General features: G+C 45.8%; 1 protein-coding gene across 1 annotated transcript in view; it reads left to right on the forward strand.

Annotated features, from left to right (window-relative positions):
* Nucleotides 1-25,114, forward strand: part of ABCD1 (ATP binding cassette subfamily D member 1) — a 97,542-nt gene that overhangs the window by 20,904 nt on the left and 51,524 nt on the right. The window contains exon 2 of the mRNA XM_077478881.1: nt 24,225-24,405. Coding sequence (XP_077335007.1) covers nt 24,225-24,405 — 181 coding nt within the window. The remainder of the gene's footprint in view (nt 1-24,224; nt 24,406-25,114) is intronic.

Here is a 25,114-nt window from a genome sequence, read left to right on the forward strand (position 1 = left end):
GTGACAAGTACTCTTTTTAAGGAGGGATCGGAGGTCTAAAATACCTCAAATCCCTCCTCTGCACTTGATAGTATTCAAAACGGCAACATCACCATCTTTCAATACCTTGGATTTTTTTTAAATCGGCGCCATGGGCTGCCGAGTAATCCGGAAGTGACGTTGTCTCCAGATTACTACATCGGAAACCCAATTGAAGACCTGATTAAAGCGGATTCTGGCTTTGTTCTGGGCTCCGGACAGCCGGAGGATGTGTCGCCTGGTGGGTAACATCTCAAGGTGGGATGGGAGAACCAAGCAGAGCACGGGAAGCTGACGGGAGGGGCGTCCTTCCCACTGCTTGTGATAATGGCTGAGTGACTGCTTAGCCACATTGGTTGTAATCACAGGAAAGACAACCGCCGGCTCTAAAAAACAAAAATGGTTCCCGGGGTGATGCTGCAGGCTTCACCATGGTACAACCCCTTCAACAGAATGATGTACAGGTATGGGCTTTTGCGTGAAGTAGTTAATTGATATGTCCTCTTTAATGTTTTCTTAATGCAGGACTCCAGCCTTTCCTTTCAGTCTTGCACAGTTGTACCAACTCCCCTCCTGTATTTAAATGGCTTATTCTGATTTCACTGCACAAAATGTGGAAAATCTTGAAAGGGGTACGAATACTTTTTTCAAGGCACTGTAGAGTTTTAACTAAACTTAGGCTTTAAGTCCCCCAATGGGACAAAAAAAAAGCATATGTCACTGGCTTCCATTCTGATCTATGGCCCAGTTGTACAATAAAAGCCAATTTTTATGTCTGTGCTGACTGTAGCTCCACCCCAGGCTAAAGCCCAACTTGTGGAAGTTCTTTGGGGTAGCTACAATACAGAACATTACCCACTGCTCCCTCTCTTATTCTCTCTAAAAAGGAATGTTCAGTGTTCCAGCTTGCATCTCACCTGCTGCACCTTAGGCTAACATTAGATGGGCCACCCTGCCCATAGCAATGCTGCCATCAGAGATCGGTCCCAGTCGCCATTGTTGGGATCAATAAGAGGCTGCCTGCCTTACCGTTCTAATGGAGTTGCTTTCTACCTAGTGAGGCAGTGAGATGTTACTCCCATAGCTAGCAATCAAGATTCGGCAATGTTTTGTGGGAGTGATTTAGCTGGTGAGGGAGTGATTCCATTGGGACCGAGTGGTTCAGGCGCTGGTGATTATCTCGCTAGCGGCCATTGTTGTCTGTAAGATGTCAACCTTACACAGATCTTACTGTGTCAGAATACTTTGTATAATTTCCTATAGGTGGTGCTATGAGCTGATACAAGGTGGATGGGAGGAAGGCACGGTGGGGGTCAAGGTGGGTGGTAGGGGAGCACTTAACTAAAGGGTGAGATCAGTGGGAGGAAGGTGCTCTTTTTAACCTAAGTTTGAAATAGTTTAATTTTTTTTTTTTTTTTTTGCTAGCTGCCATATATGTGAGTTGGGGATCTTTTTATTACCCTGCACATGTAAACCTTCCCCTTTAGGCTGGTTTAAATGAATCTAAACAATTGTTGATATTACTGGTTTGGAAAATTGGCTGAAAAGAACTGCACTTTTTTGGCAGAAAAGGCTGTGCACAAATTTGCATTTCAACTGTTTATTCAACTCTTTGCCTACACTTACTGTTTAGGCTGCCTCTGTCACTAATTCCTCTTCTTACCTGCAACACACATCACCCATTGAAGAATTGTTAGAAACCAATTCTTCCTTGGGTGTTGGATTTCTGCCCCCCCCCCCCCCCTGCTGTCAGTGGTTTGATCCATAGACCCCAATATCACCATTGTGTCCTGTAATAAGGAGGAATCACAGAACACAACCAGGAACACTAGCTATCAGAGGCCTCCTGCATTCTAGCAGCCAACAAAGTTAGCTGGCAATAGCCGCCTGCATCCTAGCAGCAAGGTATCCTAGACATCAGAAGCCTTCTGCATCCTAGAAACTAAGGATGCTAGCTAGCAATAACAGCCTGCATCCTAGCAACACAAGAATGTTAAGAAACAGAAGCCACCTGCTTCTTGCCAACAGAATGATGCTAGGTGGCAGAAGATGTCTTTGTCCTAGAACCACAAAGATTACTATGTGGTCAAAGCCACCTGGGCCCTAGCATCAGAAGGATGCTCGATGGTAGAAGCCACCTGAGTCCTAGCAACACAAGGACAATGGGCTGTAGGAATAGCCTGCGTCCTAGCAGCCTAAGACCCCTTTCACACTGGGGCGTTTTTCAGGAGCTTTGGCGCTTGAAAGAAGCCTCATCTGTAATCCCAATGTGAAAGCCCAAGTGCTTTAAGAGCCCTTTCAGAATGTCGGTGCCCGAAAAACGCTCGTAAATCGCCGCTTAAACTAGCAGAGCTTTACCAGCGTTTTTCGAGCGCTATTGGGGCGCTTTTAACTTCTGCTAGTGACCAAATAAAGGGTTAAAAGCGCACACAAAGCTCTGCTGCTAAAAGCGCTTTGCAGGCGCTTCCCATTGATTTCAATGGGAAGGCACAAAGAAGCTGCTAGCAGGACTTTTTTTTTTTTTTTTTTTGACGCTCTGCCAGCGCAGCGCCTCAGTGTGAAAGCATTCTGGCTTTCATATTGGGATTGCAGTTGAGGCTTCTTTCAGGCGCTTTACAGGCGCTTATTTTAACACTAAAGCACCTGAAAAATGCCATAGTGTGAAAGGGATCTCAGTGTGAAAGCGCTCGGGCTTTCACATTGGGATTGCAGATGAGGCTTCTTTCAGGCGTTTTACATGCGCTTTTTTTTTAATGCTAAAGCGCCTGAAAAATGCCTGGAAACTGCCCCAGTGTGAAAGGGGCCTAAGGACGATGGGCTGTAGAAGCGGGCTGTTACCTAGCAACATAAAAACAATGGGCTGTAGAATCAGCCTGCATCATAGCAACAGAAGGACGATCTGCTGTAGAATCAGCCTGGAAACATAAGGACAATGGGCTGTAGAAACAGGCTGCTTCCTAGCAACAGAAGGACGATGGGCTATGGAAGCAGCCTGTGTCTTGGCAACATAAGGGCAATGGGCTGTAGAAGCAGCCTGCATCCTAGCAACAGAAGGATGCAAGCTAATTTTCTTTATCAGGTTCTGCTGACTATACAATGTCAGCCCTGAGCAGCAGTGGTAGCTATTAAAGGTCATTTACACTGTAACATTGTACGCATGTAAACATCGCTCAAAGTCGTTCTTTTTATGCAGAATCTTGCTGGGAGCTTCTGCCAGCAAGGTCCCGCATACTAATTGCCGTACTTTCACACGGCTGGGGGCTTAAGGCCTAAAATGTGCAAGAGAACAATTATTTTTTAAAAAGGCAAGGTGGCGCTTCTAAAACACATCCACACAGTGAGTATTGGCATGCATTCTGGTGTGAACAAGCCTTAGGCGAAATTCCATTGGGCATTTTATAATCCCTAGATTGAACTGGGGGAAACATTTTATTTTGGTGTCTGATACTGAGATATGTGCTGAATCCTTTTTAACCGCTAGTTATTAAAAAAAAAAGGGAAAGCACTGTGTTGACCATAAAATACCTTTTAGTGTGTTTGTGAAAACGCAATATCCATTTAAGAGGTTTTACGAGCCTGGGAAATTGCTTTGAAGACCTAGACTGTGATATGCTTTAACCACTTCAATACTGGGCATTTTCACCCTGTTTCTGCCCAGGCTAATTTTCAGCTTTCAGCGCTGTCACGCTTTGTATGACAATTGCGCGGTCATGCGGCACTGTACCCAAATTCAATTTTGATAGTTTTATTTCCCCACAAATAGAGCTTTCTTTTGGTGGCATTTGATCACCTCTTCGCTTTTGATTTTTTGCGCTATGAACAAAAAAAGAGCGACAATTTTGAAAAAAAAACACACTATATTACATTTTGCTGTAATAAATATCCACTTTAAAAAATAAAAATAAAATCATTTTTTGTTCCTCAGTTTAGGCCAATATGTAGTCCGCTACATATTTTTGGTAAAAAAAATAAAAATCCCAGTAGGCGTATATTGATTGGTTTGCGCAAAAGTTATAGCGTCTACAAAATAGGGGATAAATTTGGATTTTTTAATTTCTTTTTTACTACTAATGGCGGCAATCTGCGATTTTATCATGACTGTGACATAGCGGCGGACAGATCGGACACTTTTGACACTAATTTGGGACCATTCACATTTATAAAGCGATCGGTGCTATAGAAAATGCACCAATTACTGTATAAATGTGACTGGCAGGGACGAGGTTAACACTAGGGGGTGCTGAAGGGCTTAAATGTGTGATCTAGGGAGTGATTCTAACTGTGGGGGGAGGGGACTGATGAGGGGAGGAAACCGATCGTTGTTCCTCTGTACAAGGAACATACGATCAGTTCTCCTCTCCCCTGACAGGACCTGGATCTGTGTGTTTACACACAAAGATCAACGTCCCAGCTCTGTTACCGGGCAGTCCCAGCTGCCCAGCAGACATCGTGGCCCCCGGGCACATGCAGAGGACCTCATATGATGCCCACCCGGAGGAAGGGAACGGTTGGAGTTAAAACAGTTGACAAATTGGACAATAAAGGAGCATCAACACACTAAGTCATCAGTCGCATTCGCTTTCTCCTCCTGTCTGCATGTTCCCTATCTGCAGCGACTTACTTAAAGCAGGGCATTGTGTGCTCCTTTTCTCAGATGGGTAACAGTGCCACAGTTTTTTCTATCTGCCTCCTAAATTTGTGGTCAGTGGGAGGAAGAATGCCGCTTACATTGGTGGGAAGTGGGAGGAAAATGCCCCTCACATTGGTAGGAGGAAAATGCCCCTCACAAGGATGCCCCTTACATTGGTGGGAAGTGGGAGAAAGGATGCCCCTTACATTGGTGGGAAGTGGGAGAAAGGATGCCCCTTACATTGGTGGGAAGTGGGAGAAAGGATGCCCCTTACATTGGTGGGAAGTGGGAGAAAGGATGCTCCTCCGTTGGTGGGAAGTGGGAGAAAGGATGCTCCTCCGTTGGTGGGAAGTGGGAGAAAGGATGCCCCCTAAATTGTTGATCAGCATGAGCCGGTAAGTATGTGATTCTTAATAGTCAGCAGCTACAGTACTCCTAAATGTTGACTTTTAGTCTGTCCTCCACCACCTCTAAGCCCCTGTACACACGGCCGGACATTCCGACAACAAAATCCATCAGATTTTGTCCGAAAGTAGTGTTGCATATGTATGTATATGCATATGCATATATACACATGGTCGGACAAAGTTGTCGGAAAATCTGATCGTTCGGAACGTGATGACGTTCAGTCGTTGTGACGGGACTACGTTCAGGCTAGTAGCCAATAGCTTTGGTCTCGTAATTTGATCTGAGCATGCGTGGCACTTTGTCCGATCAGAATTCTCTACAAACGATTGGACAAAGTCCGATCGGATTGTGTTGTCAGAAAATTTTATATCCAGCTCTCAAACTTTGTTGGTCGGACATTCCAAAGGAAAAAGTCAGATGGAGCCCACGCACGGTCGGATTATCTGACAACACGGTCCGATCTGACATTTTCCGTCGGAATTTCCAACCGTGTGTACAAGGGCTAAGACGGAAGACCGAGTGGTCAAAGACCACTGATCAGTCGGTCTTTAGTGAGCAGACAGAGAGACGTGAGTGTCAGTCTCCGGCTCTCTGCTTTGCTCCTCCAGCGCTCACTGAAGCAATGGGCTGTGGAGGGGACGAGAACCGTTGGTTCAGGCTCTCAGCGACTGACTAAGAGGCTGAGTCAGCTGGCATTCAGGAATCTGGGTGACTCCAACATTAAAATCGTGATCTCTCCAGTGTCTCTTGACGGGCTAAGTTCAGACGACAGCAGACTTTAGAACACTGTTGGCTGAATATGGGTCATAGGAGTGCAGAACAAAGTGCACTTTTGTGACCCACAGGAGAAGTAGGGCCAAAAGAACTCTGGCGATACTTTTCCTTTTTAACCACCTCAATACAGTACATTTACACCCCCTTCCTGACCAGACCAATTTTCAGCTTTCTGCGCTTTCACAGTTTGAATGACAACTACTCAGTCATGCAACACTGTACCCATATGAAACTTGCGTCCTTTTTTCCACACAAATAGAGCTTTCTTTTAGTGGTATTTAATCACTAGTGGGTTTTTTATTTTTTGTGCTATAAATAAAAAAACAAAAACGTAAATTTGGTGAAAAAATGCCTTTTTCTTTGTTTCTGTCATAAAATTTTGCTAATTAGTAATTTTTCTTCATAAATTTTGGCCAAAATTTATACTGCTACATATCTTTGGTAAAAATAACCCACATTAGTGTCTATTTTTTGGTCTTTGTGAAAGTTATAGAGTCTACAAACTATGGTGCCAATCACTAAAAATTGATCACATCTGATCAGGCCTTCAGTACATCAGGTGTATCTCATTTCTTGAGACACTAAGGGTCCGTTCACACAGGGGCAATACGACTTTTGGAGGCACCTTGGACATGACCTGAACACGACTTGGGGCGACTTACAACACGACTTTAAGTCGCCCCAGGCCAGGCGACTTTTGCCGCGGCCAATCAGAGAATGAGCTCTCAAGGGGGAACTCCACTCCAAATTTATTTTAAAAAATTTTGCCGTGGGTTCCCCCTCCGAGAGCATACCAGGCCCTTAGGCCCGCGCGGCCCCCCCTTCCCCAATGCACCCCCCCATGTTGAGGGCCTGGTACTGCTCAGGGGGGGGCGCATGCTCGTCCCCACCCCCTTTTCCTGGCCGGCCAGGTAGCGTGCTCGGATAAGGGTCTGGTATGGATCTGGGGGGGACCCCCACGCCATTTTTTTCGGCGTAAGGGGGTTCCTCTTAAAATCCATACTAGACCTAAGTGCCTGGTATGCTCTCGGAGGGGGAACCCACACCAATCTTTTTTCATAAATTTGGCGTGGAGTTCCCTCTTGAGAGCTGATAATTTTGTGAGAGTCGTCTCCATATAGACGGAGATCCGACTTGGAGGCGACCTCCATTGAAATCAATGGGTACCTGTCACCTTATAAGTCGGATTGAAGTAGTACAGGAACCTTTTCTGAAGTCGGAGCGACTTCAGTAGTGTGCATTAAGATGGCTCTCATTCACTTGCATTGATTTTTACATGTAGCGCGACTAGGGGCGACCTGAAGTCGGATCTGAGTTGCCCCAGTGTGAACAGACCCTAACAAGTCAGGAAAGTACAAATACCCCCCAAATAGCCCCTTTTTTTTTAGAGAGTAGACATTCCAAGGTATTAAGTAAGTAGCATGGTGAGTTTTTTTAAGTTGTCTTTTTTTCCCACAATTCTTTGCAAAATTAAGATTTTTTTTTTTTTTTTTTTTTTTTACAAAATTGTCATATTATCAGGTTATTTCTCACACACAGCATATGCATACAACAAATTACACCCCAAAATACATTCTGCTACTCTTCCCGAGTATGGCAATACCACATGTGTGAGACTTGTACACAGCCTGGCCACATACAGAGCACCAACATTAAAGTCGTACCTTCAGGCGTTCTACGAGCAAAAATTACACATCTCATTTCACAACCACCTATTAAATTTTTAAAGGCCCTGGAGTACCAGGACAATGGAATTGCCCATAAAATTACCCCATTTTGGAAAGCAAACACCCCAACGTATAATCTGTGAGGCATAATGAGTCTTTTGAATGGTTCATTTTTTTCCAGAAGTTTTTGGAAAATGTGGAAAAAAAATGAAAACGCATTTTTTTTTTAAAGTTGTCAATTTATAAGATATTTCTAACACATAGCATGTATATAGCAAAAATCACACCCCAAAACACATTCTGCTACTCCTCCCGAGTATGGCGATACCACATGTGTAGGGCTTTTTTCACAGCTTGGTCACATAGAGAGGATGAACATTGAAGTATTACCTTCAGGCGTTCTAGGAGCATAAATGACACATCTCATTTCATTCCTACCTATCACACTTTTGAAGGTCCTGGAGCACCAGGACAATGGACTTACCCCATTTTGGAAAGCAAACATCCCAACGTATATTCTATGAGACATGGGCTGCAAATAGGTTCTCGGGTACTCTGATGGGCTGCAGATAGGTACTCTTGTACTTTAATGGGCCGGTGACAGGTACTTGAGTACTCTGATGGCCTGGTGACAGGTACTTGGGTACTCTGATGGCCTGGTGACAGGTACTTGAGTACTCTGGCCTGGTGACAGGTACTTGGGTACTCTGATGGCCAGGTGACAGGTACTTGGGTACTCTGATGGCCAGGTGACAGGTACTTGGGTACTCTGATGGCCTGGTGACAGGTACTTGGGTACTCTGATGGCCTGGTGACTAGTATTTGGATACTCTGAAGAGCGGTGATAGGCACTCAGGTACTCATATGGACTGTAACAGGTACTCGGGTGCTCAGGTGAACTGTGACAGGTACGCGGGTACTCTGATGGACTGTGATAGGTACGCGGGTACTCTGATGGACAGTTACAGGTACTCGGGTACTCTGATGGGCTGTGACAGGTACTATGAGGGGTGATGACAGGTCCTCTTTATTGGGGTGGGGGGGCAATCAGTGTGATTGGTGTGTACACTGTAAGCGGTAACGAGATGTTAACGCAATCTCCTCCTCACACACGATTTGTGTGTGAGGAGGAGAACCCGGTAACATCTCGTTACCGCGGTTTGTTTACATTTAGTGATCGGCTGTGAAAAGATCACAGCCCATCACGTGGGTAAACAGCCTGCCAATGGCTGTTTACCAGCGTCGGTGACGAGCAGTGTTCCCGGGAACACGCCGCCACCGATGCACGCGCCGTGCACAGTGGGGGTGTGGCCATCTGTGATCGGCTGTGATGAAATCACGTGGAAAACGGCCATACCCAATGGCTGTTCACCCCCCTCAGTGGCGAGGGGTGTCTCCGTGACACGCCGCCACCAAAGGAACAGGGATGCGCATTCCCTGTTTAAATGGGAGGACGTCATATGATGCCCTCCCACCACAATAGGTGTGCCGCCTGGCAGTCATTTGATGGCCGGCGGTCGGCAAGTGGTTAAAGTGATTTGTAAAATCTCGCTTTTTCTTGTTTTGTTTTTTAAATAACAAGAATGTTATACTTACCTGCTCTAGTGCAAATGATTTGCAAAGAGCAGCCCCGATCCTCCTCGGGTCCCTCTTTGCTGCTCCTAGTCCCTCCCCCCTTTTGAGTGCCCCCACTGCAAGCAGCTTGCTATGGGGCCACCTGAGCTGAGCTGTAGCTCTGTGTGTCCATTGCAACACGGAGCTGCCATTTGGCCACACCTCTCTCTCCTGAATGGCTAACTGGCTTTGACAGCCGCAGGAGCCAATGGTGCTGCTGCTGGGTCTCGGCCAATCAGGAGGGTGAGTCTTGGACGGTCGAGGGACTCGTGGACATCCTGGACAGAGATGGGGCTCACTCAGGTGAGGATTGGGGGGTGCTGGGGAGCTGCTGTACACAGGTTTTTTATCTTAAAGTGGGGTACCCCTTAAAAAAAAATTAAAAGTCAGCAGCTACAAATACTGCAGCTGATAACTTTTAATAATCAGACACTTATCTGTCCCAGGGTCCAGCGATGCAGAAGAACGAAGCCCCCCCTCGTTCCCCGCTCTACTCGGCGATGCCAATCGGTGCCCATCAGTGATGCCCATCGTTGCTGCCCATCGTTGCTGCCCATCGTTGCTGCCCATCGTTGCTGCATATCAGTGCCCATCAGTGCTGCATATCAGTGTCACATATCAGTGCTCCATGTTTATGCCTCCTCATCAGTGCTGCATATCAGTGCCACCTATTAGTGCTGCATATCGGTGCCACCTATCAGTGCTCCATATTTGCGCCTCCTCATCATTGCTGCATATTAGTGTCACCTATTGGTGCCTATCAGTGCTGCATATTAGTGCCTCCTCATCAGTGCCCATTGGTGCATATTCGTGCCTTCTCATCAGTGCTTCATATTTGTGCCTCCTCATCAGTGCGCCATATTCGTGCCACCGAACAGTGCCCATCAGTCCTGCATATTAGTGCCACCCATCAGAGCCCATCAGTGGTGCCCGTCAGTGCTGCATATTAGCGTCTCCTCATCAATGCCCATCAGTGAAGGAAAAAACTTAATTATTTACAAAATTTTATAACAGAAACTTAGAAAAACTTTTTTTTTTTCCTCAATTTTTGGTCTTTTTTTCATTTGTTTAGCAAAAAATAAAAAACCTAGTGGTAGTTAAATACCACCAAAAGAAAGCTCTATCTGTCTCAAAAAAAAAAAAATGTAAAACTTTAGTTTGGGTACAGCGTTGCATGACCACGCAATTGTCATTCAAAGGGTGGGAGCGCTGAAAGCTAACAATTGACCTGGGCAGGAAGGGGGTGAAAGTGCCCTGTAGGAAGGTGGTTAACAGAAGTCATTGCAGGTCACAATAAAATCTGAGAAAAGGCTCAGGAACCTTTTTTTTTAAAAGGGGCTGCGACTTGAGTTGCAATGATTTGAACGGTTCCATTACCGGAAATGGGGTGCGATTTGTCATGCGATTTTTGGACTGTCACATCGCATGACAAATCGAACCAGGGCTAAGCCTTTTTTTTCTTGGAGGGATAAACATCCTACTAGATGCTTTTGTGATGCTTTGTAATACAGAAGACTGTGTTCTCCTGTGGGGTTAAGGGAGGTAGGGAGGATTGTGCAGCTCAGATAACTGCTGGTATTTCTGCAGCTTCTAATCTCAGCAGTAATTCAGTCTCCTGGGGAAAGGTTACTACAGGACATTGCTCTCAACCAGTTTTTCCCCACTTCTGCTTTGGTTACCAAGAGGCTGTACACACACAAGCCGGAGCTAAGCATTCTCATTAACTTCTTAACGGTCTGCAGGATCTACTGAATTGTTACACATTACGTGATGCAATTTTAAAATATTTCCAGTATCATGGATAGTTACCATACTTTTAAAAAGTCATAGGAAAGTGTGAACGCTTGTGGATGACAGCATGCTCTTAAAGTGTTTGTTAACCCAAAAAAAAAAAAACAATTCAGATTCTGGCCTCTTAAAGCAGATTACACAGCGCACTGATCCTGCCACTTCCTGTAAGCCATCTCTATACTGACCACTATAACCAGGACTGCTCAGCCCTGACCACCGTGGTCAGAGTACATCCCTCCATCAGACGTAGCTGTCCTCTCTGCTCTCCTCTCTCCCCCCCCCTCCTTCCTGCCTGTCAGCGCCTTCTCTGTGTTTGTCTCCGAAGTCGTCGCCCCCCCCCCCCCCTTCGCTGCTATTAAAAATAAAAACCCTACAATTGTCACTGCCAGCCCCTATTAGAGGCTGGCATACCACACTATGCAAGTCCTTTCTAAAAAACAAGCGTTCTAAATACCTATTTAGAGCAGTCTTCGTGCCTGTCACGTGACTCGCGGCCGCTTTACAGCTCCGAGACCTTACTTCTGTGGGAGGTCACACGATCTCCCCAGCTGACATCAGAGGGAGTTAATGGCCCCTCCCGCAGAAGCTGTAAAGTGGCCGCGAGTCACGTGACCGGCCTGAAGACTGCTCTAAAGAGGTATTTAGAACGCTTTTTTTTTTTTTTTTTTTTTTTTTTTTTACAAAGGATTTGCATAGTATGGTACGTAGGGCTGCAACAATTAATCAATATAATCGATGACAGCGATTTTCATTATCGATTAGTTGGTCTAACAGGACCTTCCTCCTTGCCGCCAGTCCCATCTCCTTCTCTGTCCCAGTGAATCCTATGTACAAGGCGGCAGTGCGGCCATATTCTCATGAGAATACAGGGGTGGTCGTTTGACCAGACACGTCCACCTCTCTCCTCCTGACGTCGGCTCCCCCCTCAGCCCTGCCTGCTACTGCTTCGAGGGAATAGAGAGGCGAGAAGCTGCCGTGAGCGCTGTGATATACGGTAGCGGCTGTATACTCAGTAGTAGTACTTTGTGAATTTGTGATGACCAGTTGACAACACAAATGCCCCTTAAAGCGGGCGTAAACCCAATTTCAAAAAACACTTACATTTCTGGCATGCCGGAAATGCTAACTTTCACATTGGTTGTGCTCTCAACCAAACTTTCAAACCTTCCAATAGCTGGTGTCATAACTGATCGCATGTGCAGCATTATGGCAGTTGGAAGAATTATTAGAGGCCAAGGTGGCAGCTTGCTTGACTGAAATTGATAGAAGGGTTTTCTTCCACTATAATCATAAGTATTTCTGGGGGGGGGGGGGGTGATAGTGCCCCATCATTGGTATTCCGGAGGGGTGGGTAGAATAGTGCCTCATCATTGGCTTTTCTGGAAGTGGGGGGGAATAGTGCCCCATTGGTTTTGCTGGGTGGGACTGGGCCCCATTGGTGTTCCTGGGAGGGGGGAATAGTGCCTCATCATTGGTGTTCCGGGAGGAATAGTGCCCCATCATTGGTGTTCCGGGAGGAATAGTGCCCCATCATTGGTGTTTCCGGGAGGAATTTTTTTTATATTGTGAAAGAAAATATTAGGTCAAGTAAATTGATACCCATCACGTCACGCTTCAAAATTGCGCTCACTCATGGAATGGCGACAAACTTTGACCCTTAAAAAATCTCCACCAAGTTATGGAGCTAAGCCATCTTTCCCTCACTCGGCTCCAGGCCTGTCAGGGGAGAGGATGCGATCGTCTCCCCCGCTACCGATGACTCCAGTAATCGGCGGAGATCTCCGGAACGCGGCGGGGTGGAGGGCCTCTCCTGCCTCCGATTAAAAGTGCTCTTGCGGTGAATTTGCCCCGGAGGCCGCTTTTACCTTAAAACACACTGCCCGCTGTTTCAGAAAATACCAGGATTATGGCAGGTAGCTAACAAAGTACCGCCGTACAATGATGGCAATTTGCGCTAAGTGGTTAATTTGGTTGGCTGTAGGCTGCCTGGCAAATTAAGCTGGGAGTTTTCTTTGGTTTTGTTAGACCGTTCCATGTGCTCCTTGCTGTGAAGGCCAGTCATAGATGGGGCGGTGGTCATTTGTTTGTACTGGTGAGGGGAAGCACTGGACACCTTTGCTACTGTGTGCTTGGCGACCGGTGCACCCCTGTGCCTTTCGGGAGGGGTGGGCTTCCTCCAGGCTCACCTGCCCTCTGCCTATCCATTATAATGCATGTGCTTCTACTGTGGATGCTCTCAAAAACGTATAGTGGCTTCTGCAGTATTTGAGTTAAAAAGGGGGTTTAGTTCGTGCACATCTGCAAATACATGCGTGAGCTGCAGAAGCCACAACAAGGCACCGCAGTATTGTCTGCAGTCCTAACCATACATTTTTGAGAGCCTCCACAATAGAAGCACATGCATTCTAATGGAAGGCAGAGGACAGGTGAGCCTGGAAGGAGCCCACCCTTCTCTAAAGGCACAGGGCGCACCAGACACCCAGCACACCGCACAATGGCACCCCTTCACCAGTACTCCAACAGTATAAACAAATGGCCACAACCCTCACCTATAACTGGCCTTCGCAGCAAGCAGTACATAGAAGGGCAGTGCATGTAAAACAAAACCACCCCCTATGGACGAACCACCGCTGTCAGGATCCTCATCAGAGTCCACCCACCCTCCTTACATCAGTGTCCCCATCAGAGCCCCCCTTAGATTAGGGTCAATTCAGAGCCCCTCTCCCTTCCATCGGGATCCCCATCAGAGCCTCCCTCCTTCCATCGGCGTCCTCATCAGAGCCTCCCTCCTTCCATCGGGATCCCCATCAGAGCCTCCCTCCTTCCATCGGGATCCCCATCAGAGCCTCCCTCCTTCCATCGGCGTCCCCATCAGAGCCTCCCTCCTTCCATCGGCGTCCCCATCAGAGCCTCCCTCCTTCCATCGGCGTCCCCATCAGAGCCTCCCTCCTTCCATCGGCGTCCCCATCAGAGCCTCCCTCCTTCCATCGGCGTCCCCATCAGAGCCTCCCTCCTTCCATCGGCGTCCCCATCAGAGCCTCCCTCCTTCCATCGGCGTCCCCATCAGAGCCTCCCTCCTTCCATCGGCGTCCCCATCAGAGCCTCCCTCCTTCCATCGGCGTCCCCATCAGAGCCTCCCTCCTTCCATCGGCGTCCCCATCAGAGCCTCCCTCCTTCCATCGGCGTCCCCATCAGAGCCTCCCTCCTTCCATCGGCGTCCCCATCAGAGCCTCCCTCCTTCCATCGGCGTCCCCATCAGAGCCTCCCTCCTTCCATCGGGGTCCCCATCAGAGCCTCCCTCCTTCCATCGGGGTCCCCATCAGAGCCTCCCTCCATCAGATTAAACCTCCCTTACATCAGGGTCCCCATCAGAGTTCCCCACTTTTACATCATGTCCCCCTTCAGATCATATTCCCCTACCTTACAATCAAGGTTCCCTTCAAAGTCCACTCTCAAATCAGGTTTCCTATTGGAGTCCCCCCTTACATCAGAAGAAAGGACCATAGGCAGCCACTGATGACTAATCGGTGCATATTGAGGACATGCCATGGACCCTAGCTGAAAACTGTATAAAATCTTGTAGCGGGCCATAGTTTGGAGACCCCTGATTTGGATGATCAGATCCTCAGTCAGAAGGCAGGCTGTCTGGGGCAAGTCGTTAGGCACTTGTTTTTAGCGACTAGCAAATTTTCACATGGTACCGCAGACAAGGCTGGACTAGATGTCTCCTCAAAGCAGAGGAGCAGCCGTAAGGGGTGCTCCTTTGAAGAGCAGGTACTGCTGTTAACTTTCAGATGGTGTGTATTTGTTTTAATATTTATGTACCTTTTTTAAAATGTGCCTCAGGCATACCCTTAAAATCTATCTAATGTCTTATTCTTATTCCACCTGAAAAATGTAATTGTTCTTCCTGTACCTGCAGCTTCATAGCTGCAGTGTAAGACAATCGAAGGCCCTGTGGTCTGTGGCTGCTAGTTTCATTCAGTTTATAATATACTTTTGTTGATGTCATCTTGCTGGAGAGGAAGCTGTACCTGATAACCTGAAGAGCAAGAATCCACATGCTTCTGCACTATTCATTCTGCAGATCTGTGCTTCCCTCACCTCTCCTGCTGCTTCTTCACCACTCCACTAGTCATCAGGGGGCAGCTCTACCATGAGGAAGCAAGGCAGTGCCTTTACCAAGATGGTGGCTTCCAAACTCGGAGACACAGGGCAGAACAAGCCATGCTAAATCAGTCATGGGGAAAGATCAGCTGCTGGCACCACAGGCAGCACTGGTATTTGTCTTCTGCTAGACATTTGTTTGGACAAAGCTTCCACAGTTTAGGTCCCCTTTAAGTTCTTCAGAGCTTCAGGATGACATTTGCTCTTGTTGTTTTGTTCAGTGTACAGTTGGCATGTGTATATAATAGATTTCCGTTGCACTCTGGGAATATGAAATGTTTCATTGTGGCGTTCTGATTAATTCTTGCTTATCTGTGGGTTATGTATGCTAACAAACTATGAGGAAGAGGAATTATGCATGCCATTAGTCACATTTTGTTATCACATTGTGTAAATCCTGTGTGACCTGTTCTGTATTGCTGCAGAGTAGAGCGGACCATTCGGCCTTTCATTTGAACATGTTAGTCATTTTTGGCGTTTCAACCTCGTGCATTGAATCCTCAGTCAACTTGTTCCCTCTCTAAAGAGGTCTAGCCACACTCGTGACGTCAAAGGATGAAAACAACTTTTAACTCATACTGACCAAGTCTGAGTTACTACAAGGAGGGGTAGCCCTACGTACATGCAGGTCTTGGGTTTCACTACTTTTATCTACAGCTCCTCTTACTGGTGAAAACTAGAATTGCGCCATTTACGTTTACTTACAGCCCAAACTTTTGAAAAGCAAGGGCCACTTAAGGGAGAAGTACAGCCAAAGCTCAGCCTCCCAGCAAACCGGTCCAGTGAGCGCAGGGGGCAGAGCTTACAGGGGTGACTGACGGTTATCAGCTCTCTGCTCAGGGAGCACTGAGAACTGAGTCATCAGCCATGTTTGATTACTCGGTTCTCAGTGCTTCCTGAGCAGAGAGCTGGTGACTGTCAGTCACCTCTGCTGCATCTGTCCCTGGCCGAGAACCGAGCTGTCAGGTCTTAAGAGCCGGCAGGGGACAGATGCATCATCAGACCGATGTTGCCTCAGTCTACAGTGCCTTGATAAAGTATTCATACCCCCTGAAATTTTCCACATTTTATTATGTTACAACCAAAAATTTAAATGTATTTCAATTTTCAAAGCTTGGGATATTTTTTTTATATCCTAACTCTGCTTTAAACTTCTCCTCAACTTAATCCCGGACCTGCCTGGTGTGTTCCTTGCCCTTCGTGATGCTGTTTGTTCACTAAGGTTCTCTAACAAGCCCATGAGGGCTTCACAGAACAGCTATATTTATACTGAGATTAAATTGCACACAAGTGGACTCTAGTTACCAATTAGGTGACTTATCAAGGCAATTGGTTCCACTATATTTTAGTTATGGGGTATCGGAGTAAAGGGGGCTGAATACAAATGCACGCCACATATTTATTTGTAAAAAATGTTGAAAACCGTTTATCATTTTCCTTCCACTTCAATTATGTGCCACTAAAAACCCAATAAAATAAATTTTACGTAAAATACATAATACGTTTTTGGTTGTAAAATTACAAAATGTGGACAATTTAAAGGGTTATGAATACTTTTTCAAGGCGCTGTAGGTAAGTATGAGAAAAAAAAATAATAATCCTGAACTTGTCTTTTAAGCGACTTGGTAACCAGTCGTAGGCCACAATGAGCGTAGCGGGTGGATGATAGGTCCGTGTCCGCTCCACATATGCAGAGAAGACACGGACACAGCCATCATTACTCTATGGGTCCTCCGATCCACCCAGATGGAGGGGGAAGGATCCCCTTCTGTTTTTGGATAGGAGGTAGTGGTAGAGGCGTGTGTAAACGGATGCAAGTCCGTTTACATCTGACTCACCATAGAGATGAATGAAAAACCGACAGACCGATCATGTGATAGGGGCCCTAGGCTGCTTTCTCGCTGATGCGCTGTAGTTTATCCTCACCATGGGTGCAGTGCACTGAGCCTTTGGCTTTCCTGTGGGTTACTACACTTTGCCATAGACTTCTATTATACCCTGCAGGTGTGGTGCACTTTCTGAAAGTGCACCAAAACGCCTGCATTCAGGAGTTTTGGTGCGCTTTTAAAAAGCGCAACAAACCCGCAGGTAATAACAGAAGTCTACGGCTCAGTGCAGGTGTTGCTGTCCCAGGCGTGTATCGCTGGCTGTTGCTGTCCCAGGCGGAGTGCATTTGGTATTACTCCGCCTGGTACAGGAGCCAGCTCTTTACCGGAAACATCGGTTCTGCTCTCTACTGCAGCTGCATGCTTCCTCTACTGCCGGCTCCATTCTTACCACTGATGCCCTGGGATGGCGGGACAGGAACCTTCGACCTGGGCTTGCCAAACCCCCCCTCCTCCCATCCCAGAGCTGGCAGTCGCAGGCCACATTAGAGGACACCCTTGACGTACAATAATGCCTTTTATTCTAGACCAGTGGTCTCCAAACTTTTGCTCTTTGCTTGCCTTTATCAAGCCATTAAGGTACTGTTCCTCCCAATGTTACAAGGCACTTTTTCTCCCAAAGATGCCAGCAATGGGGCACTATTTTGGTGACCCCGGTTTTAAACTGGCCTTACTCAACATTTTGCCCCAGAGGAACCCAGAAGATTAGTAAGAATAGCCTCTTCACAGAGGTGACCAGAATACTTACCTTACAGACTGCTTAAAAGATAACTGGTGTCATGCAACTGGCTCTGCCAAGTGACATTGGTCATGGAAACTGCAAGAATCATCAAATGTGAGCTGAATCGGCCATATCTCAAGAACCCCCTAACAACATCTGGAGGAACCCTAGGGTTTTCGTAGGAATGACTGTTGTAGACTGAATGAATGAAATACTTGTATAGCGCACAATGCGAACTGAATGGCCTCTAGGCACTGTGGCGAGCTTTGATCATCTGCTAAAAGAGGAAGGTCTTGAGTTTTTTTCCTAAAAGCCAGGTGATTTTCTTCCAGGCGGATGTTGATTGGTAGAGCATTCTATAGCCGAGGCCCTTGGACAGCGAATCTCCGATCCCCCTTGGATTTATACCGGGCTTTGGGCACGAGGAGGAGGTTTTTGTTGGCTGATCGAAGACTGCGGTTTGGTGTGTAATGATTTATTTTCTCCATTAGGTATTGCGAAGCCTCTCTATGCACGTATTTGTGGGTGAGGCAAAGGGTCTTGAACGTGATCCGATTTTTTACGGTTAGCCAATGTAAGCTCCTCAGCGAAGGAGAGATGGATTCCCAGTTTTTTTTTCCTGTTATCAGCCTTGCCGCCGTGTTTTGGATCAGTTGTAATCGCGCAAGTTGATATTGTGGTAATCCTATGTAAAGCGAGTTTGCGTAGTCCAGTCGTGAATTAATGATTGTTCCAACTATTATTATAGACCTTGACCAGCTGACAGGTGTAAACTTTAAATCACGTTCAAACTAATACCACAATGCTATATAGTAGTGATCTCCAAACTGTGACTCGAAGGCCAATGTGGCCCTTTTCTTGCCTTTATCCAGCCCATGGGGCACCATTCCTTAAACTGACTCCAACAATTAAGCTATATTCCTCCCACTGACACCAATGATTGGGCCTTATTTCTCCCACTAATATCAGCAATGAGGCACAAAATGACACCAATGATAGGGCACTGTTCCTCCCACTGACAGTGACCCCAACGATGGGGCATTATTTCTCCCACTGACACCAACAATGAGGCACGATTGCTCCCAATGACAGCAGCGATAAGGGAAAATACCTCCCATTGACACCAATGAACTCCTACCAATCTTTGGAGGAACCCTAGAGTTCCATAGAACTTCCAGAGGCTGCTCAGGGTTCCTTGAACAATTAAAGTGGTTGTAAACCCTTACAACCAACTTTGACCTACAGGTAAGCCTAGATTAAGGCTTACCTGTAGGTCCAAAAAATATCTCCTAAACCTACACGGTTTAGGAGATATTTGGCGAAAGACAGGCACTGCTGTCTACAGCGCATGCGCCGTAGACAGAGGCGCACTGAGCGTGCCGCGGTCAGCGGCGATATGCCGCGAGTGGCGGCTCCCGTGCGCGTGCGCGGGAGTGACGTCATCGCCGAATGACAGTGGCGGAGCAGCAAGACCCACCAAGAAGATGGATCAGCCGGACTACAGGGGGCAGCAGTGACTTCGCTGGCTCCTGTGTCAGGTAAGTGACACATAATGGACTACTATGCGATGCATAGTAGTCCATTATGCTTTACCTTTGCAGGGTATGAAAGAGGAAGTAAACTCATCAGGGTTTACTTCCTCTTTAATAGTTACTGAAGAAATTTTTTTAAGAGACATAAACTCACATAGTTACATAGTAGGTGAGGTTGAAAAAGACACAAGTCCATCAAGTCCAACCTATGGCGTGGCTCCACATCCAAAAGTTAAATACAAGGAAAGAAAGAGGAAAAAAATACTTTTTAAGGTGGCCACTAGTGTCCCAAGTTAAAAGAAATGCTCAACAATATATGAATATAAAAATTCACATTTTATTAGAAAACATTAAAATTGATAAACTGTAAATATCATATAATATGCGCTAACACAGCACTCGCTCTCCCATATATACAAAGGAATAGTATAAGTGGTTTATAAAGAGTAGCCTAAGCAAAATGGTCCACAGTTCAAATATGGGTCGAATGCATCTGTATGGTGGTTATCCAAAGCTGAGGGCCACATGTAAGGTAATAGTGGCGTCACCAAATGGATCACTACGCGTTTCACCAACGGCTTCTTCAGGGCATCCTAATTGGCACAGGGTTAGAACAGAGAGCCTTGAATATCTATGCTGTATAGTGGGAGAAGGGAGAGGGGCGAGCCCAAGAAGAGGAAGGACATGCTGTAGAAAAAAATCAGAAGCCCAACAAGGGCTATTTATATGTCCCGCATCAAAAGTTGCAATAATATAGTTATTAGTGTTATAATTATAGTTCAAAAGACTGGTCAGTTTACATCCAAATGATGAGACAGCAATTACAGAAAGTTCAAAAATTGCCCGGTGTCTTTGTCAAAGCATACTGCCGCTGCCGGTGTCAACTGACCACCAATGTAAGGAACATTCTTCCCACTGATCACCAATGTAAGGGACATTCTTCCCACTGATCACCAATGTAAGGGACATTCTTCCCACTGATCACCAATGTAAGGGACATTCTTCCCACTGATCACCAATGTAAGGGAAATTCTTCCCACTGATCACCAATGTAAGGAGCATTCTTCCCACTAATCGCCAATGTAAGAGGGCACTTCTCCTTTAATGGCCACTACATTTTTCACTGTCTGCAGCTCTTCTTGTTTATTGTCATTATCACTGTCATAGTTGTCATATAGAACAGCCTTGGGCGTCAAATGCACATTCCTGTGCTAGTAGTAGACTATCATTTAGGCCTTTAATAGGCAGCCTATATAGATGTTAATTGCTACATCCATAGTTCCTCCCAAGGAAAATGTGTGACTGTTGAAAAGACATCATGTTCATCCAAAAGACATCAATAAGTAATTAGGTAATGCATTCTTCCCAGCATTGTGAGATGAGAGACGGACATTTTTCAGGGCTTATTCACACGGCACAGAAGGCTGTACACCATAAAAATAGGCTAGATTTCGGTGCCCACACATGACAGGTGTTGCATATAGCCACCAATACAAATTACAAACAGACCACAGTTGTATGCTGGTGAACCGTGGTCCAAACATACGTGGCATTGGAGCGTCGGATGTTCACGTCACAACCCACTGCATGCAGCACTTTTTCGGGGAGCACCATAGCAGTGCTGTGGGGTCATCTCAAACCACTGAAAACAAAGCATGTGCCTTGTCTATGCTTTGGGTCTGCACTGGAAATAGTGGCCAACACATGTGGTGTGAATGAGCAATGAGCCTTTATGGTGGCCGTACACGGTGTACGATCCAGGTCTGATTCAACAAAATATTCAAATTGGGTTTTGACTGGGCAAGACCAAAATAGTATGGCCGAGCGATAAGGGACAGATAGTGACTATTTTGATGAACCCAAGCCAATTGGTTGTGGCAGAAAAATAATTGATCAATGGCATTACTCATTCATTTCATTCTTGTCTCAATCATTTCATGGGTGATTCAGTCATTTTGTCGAATCGGATATTAATCGCTCTCTTATGCATGTACAGCCACCATAAGGTGTTCTGTAGGTTTGTCCTAGAGCAGTGGTCTCCAAACTGCAGCCCGGGGGCCCTTTGCTGGCTTTTATTCGGCCCTTGGGCACTATTTCATCCACTGATACCTGCAGTGGGGCATCATTTCCCCCACTGACACAATGAAGGGGTATAATTCCACCCAATGACACTAATGATAGGGCACAATTTCTCCCAGTGACACAAAAAATGGCACCCAATGACACCAATGATGGGGCACGATTCCTGCCAGCAACACCAAAGATGGGGCTCATTTCCTCCCTTCCTCTCATAGACACCAACAATGGTACCCTATGACACCAATGATGTGGCACTATTTCATCCACCGATACCTGCAATGGGACATAATTTATCCCACTGACACCAATGAAGGGGCATATGTCCTCCCTCTGACACCAATGATGAGGTTTAATTCTGCCCAAAGACAAAAATGATGAGGCACAATTTCTGCCAGTTACACCAAATATGGGGCACAGTTCCTCCCACTGACACCAATAATCGTACCCTATGACACCAATGATGGGGCACCATTCCTGCCAGTGACACCAAAGATGGGGCACAGTTCCTCCCACTGATATCAACAATAGTACCCTATGACCCCAATGATTGGGAACAATATTGTCGGTGATGCAAATCATGGGGAAAAGTGCCTCCCTTTCTCAACACCAGGAATGGCAATTCTCGACACCAGCACAGTTCCTCCCACTGACATCAGCAATGGTGCACTATGACACCAAAGACGGGGCACAGTTCCTCCCTTCCTCCCACAGACACCAACAATACTACCCTATGACATCAAAGATGTGGCACTATTTCATCCACCGATACCTGCAATGGGGCATAATTTCTCCCACTGACACAATGAAGGGGCATATTTCTGCCGAATGACACGAATGACACCAATGAAGGGGCGTATGTCCTCCTACTGACACCAATGATGAGGTTCAATTCCCCCCAGTGACACCAATGATGGGGCACAATTTCACCCAATGACTCCAATGATGGGGTACAATTCCTGCCAGTGACACCAATGATGGGGCACTATTCCTCCCACTGACACCAATGATGAGGCATGATTCCTCCCACTGACCCCAATGATGGGACACTATTCCTGCCAGTGACACCACAGATGGGGCACAGTTCCTCCCACTGACACAAGCAATGGTATTCTATGACAACAATGATGAGGCACTATTCCTCTTTTCACCAATAATGGGGCACTACCGTATTCCTCCCACTGATACCAATGATAGGGCACTATTCCTCCCACTGACACCAATGATGGGGTTCTGAAACACAAGATGGGGCGTTATTTTTTTCCCCGCAGATGTGGGCACCTTTTCTACTCCCACTAGCCACAGTCCGGCCCCCCTAAAGTCTGAAGTACAGTAAGCTGGCCCCTGTGTTTGGAGACCCCTGTCCTAGGGTGACAACGCCCCCACTCAATGTACTGTATCTATGAAGTACACTGAGTAAGTGTTGTCACCCTATGACAGGAAGTATGTTACTGGCCGGATTGCCAAGTGGCGATAACTGGAAGAAAAAGAAAACAAATGCAGCCACCATATCTAACAAGTGGCGTAGATGCTGTCTGATTATTGTCTTTATGTCCCAGTTATATTTTATACCACAGTGGATTATATAAAAAAAAAGGTTGATCTCTCATTAAACACGGCCTTAAAGCGGGGTTCCACCCTAAAGTGGAACCTCCGCTGATCGGATCCCTCCCCCCCTCCCGTGTCACAATTGACACCTTTCAGGGGGGAGGGGGGTGGAGATATTTTCACCCACTTCTGGGCATAGACTCCCGTGGGAGTCTATGCCATTTCCTGCCCTGCCGCGCGGTCTGCTGGGACACACACGGGTCCCAGTGACTGCGCGGAGATTTCCTATTGCGCGGCGCGGCTCGCGCATGCGCAGTAGGGAACCGGGAAGTGAAGCCGATTCGCTTCACTTCCTGATTCCCTCACCTAGAATGGTGACTACAGCAGCCGAGAGCCGAGCGATCGATCGGCCTCGGCTGCCGACATCGCTGGAACCCGGGACAGGTGAGTGTCCATTTATTAAAAGTCAGCAGCTGTAGTATTTATAGCTGCTGGCTTTTAATATTTTTTTTTTTTTGGTGGAATCCCTCTTTAAAGTGATAAAAAAAAAAAAAAGGGGGACAGTGTAAATATAAAAAATACATTTAAAGCGCCTCATCCCTCCGTGCTCTCACGCATATATAAGTCACACCTACATATGTAAACGCTATTAAAACTACACGTGAGGTATAGCCACAATCATTAGAGCAGGAACAACAATTCTAACACTAGACCTTCCTCTTTAACTCTAAACTGGTAACCTGTAACAAATTTGAAAGCGACGCTTATGGAGATTTTTAAGTACCATAGTTTGAAAATATTGCAATTTTAAAGCGCAACATGTTTGGTATATATTTACTGGGCGTAACATCATCTTTTACATTATACAAAAAAATTGGGGTAACTATTTATATAAATTTTTTTATTTGATTTTTTTTTTTTTATATCATTAAAAAAAATTTTTTCCAAAACAATTGCGTTTGAAAGACCAGTGTGCAAATACTGTGTGATCTAAAATATTGCAACGATCGCCATTTTAGGGTCTCTGCTAAAAGAGATATGTGTATGTATGTATGTATATATATGTATATATGTATGTTTGGGGGGGGGGGGGGGGATTCTAAGTAATTTTCCAGCAAAAAAATACACATTTAAACTTGTAAACAAAAAGTTCCAGAGAAGGCCTGGTCTTCAAGTGGTTAATCACAGCCTAAAAAAAACACAAATATCTTCATCTTCCTGCTGCTAATAAATAATCGGCTGTTGTTTTTGGCTGGTCAAACTGATTTCTAGTTGCTCTGGGTCATTCCATGCCATTGCTCTTTGACTGCGACTTTTGATGTGATTTTTTATTTTGTTGTTCAAAACTGTGCTGTTAATGAATTGATGATTTTATATGCTGTTCATTTCTAGGTGGAGATGTCCCTTTTGCAGCAATGCTACAAAGACCTGTCCTCACAGATAAACCTCATCTTGCTGGAGAGGCTGTGGTATGTCATGCTGGAACAGTTTCTCATGAAGTACGTATGGAGCGCCTCCGGCCTTGTCATGGTGGCCGTTCCCATTATCACCGCTACGGGCTACTCGGAAAGTGGTAAGGATATGGCTGCTGGGTGTGAACATTAAACTTGATTTCATACAGAATAAAAAAAAAATGAGGCATATTTACATTTACAGTGGGTATAAAATAATCCCCCCCCCCCCCCCCTGCAAAATCACTTTTTGTTGAAAAAAAAAAATGAAATGATTTTTTTTTTTTTTTTACCAAAAATATGTAGAAGAATATTTATTGGCCTAAACTGATGAAGAAATTTGTATTTTAAAAACATTTTTGGGGATATTTATTATACCAAAAATTAAAAAATGTATTTTTCTTTTTCCAAAATTGTGGCTCTTTTTTTTTTATTTTTTTTTTGTGTATAGCGCAAAAAATAAAAACCGCAGAGATGATCAAATAGCACCTAAATAAAGCTCTATTTGTGGGGGGAAAAAAGGACACGACCCCGTTGAATTGGAAAGAGTTTGGATGAATAGCCATTAATCATTAGAGATGCTGCGGGGGAACTGTACGGGGCTTTTAGAGTCGACAACAACTGCAGACCGAATCTATGTCTTGATGGCACATAGAAGAGGTAGTCCCATGATAGAGAATCGAAGGCCTTCCGAATGTCTAAAGATAACAACATGGCTTAAGCCCATTCCCATCTCAATCTGGCTTCCAGACCTTTCACGGAAAGACCCCATATCTGTTCTTATCATTTTTTTGATGTGGCCTGGGAGCTCTCAAACCTTTCTAAGAATGA

Source organism: Lithobates pipiens, unplaced genomic scaffold (genome assembly GCF_037356315.1).
Source record: "Lithobates pipiens isolate NorthernLeopardFrog02 unplaced genomic scaffold, aLitPip1_a1.2 Scaffold_1, whole genome shotgun sequence".
NCBI classification, from domain to species: domain Eukaryota; kingdom Metazoa; phylum Chordata; class Amphibia; order Anura; family Ranidae; genus Lithobates; species Lithobates pipiens.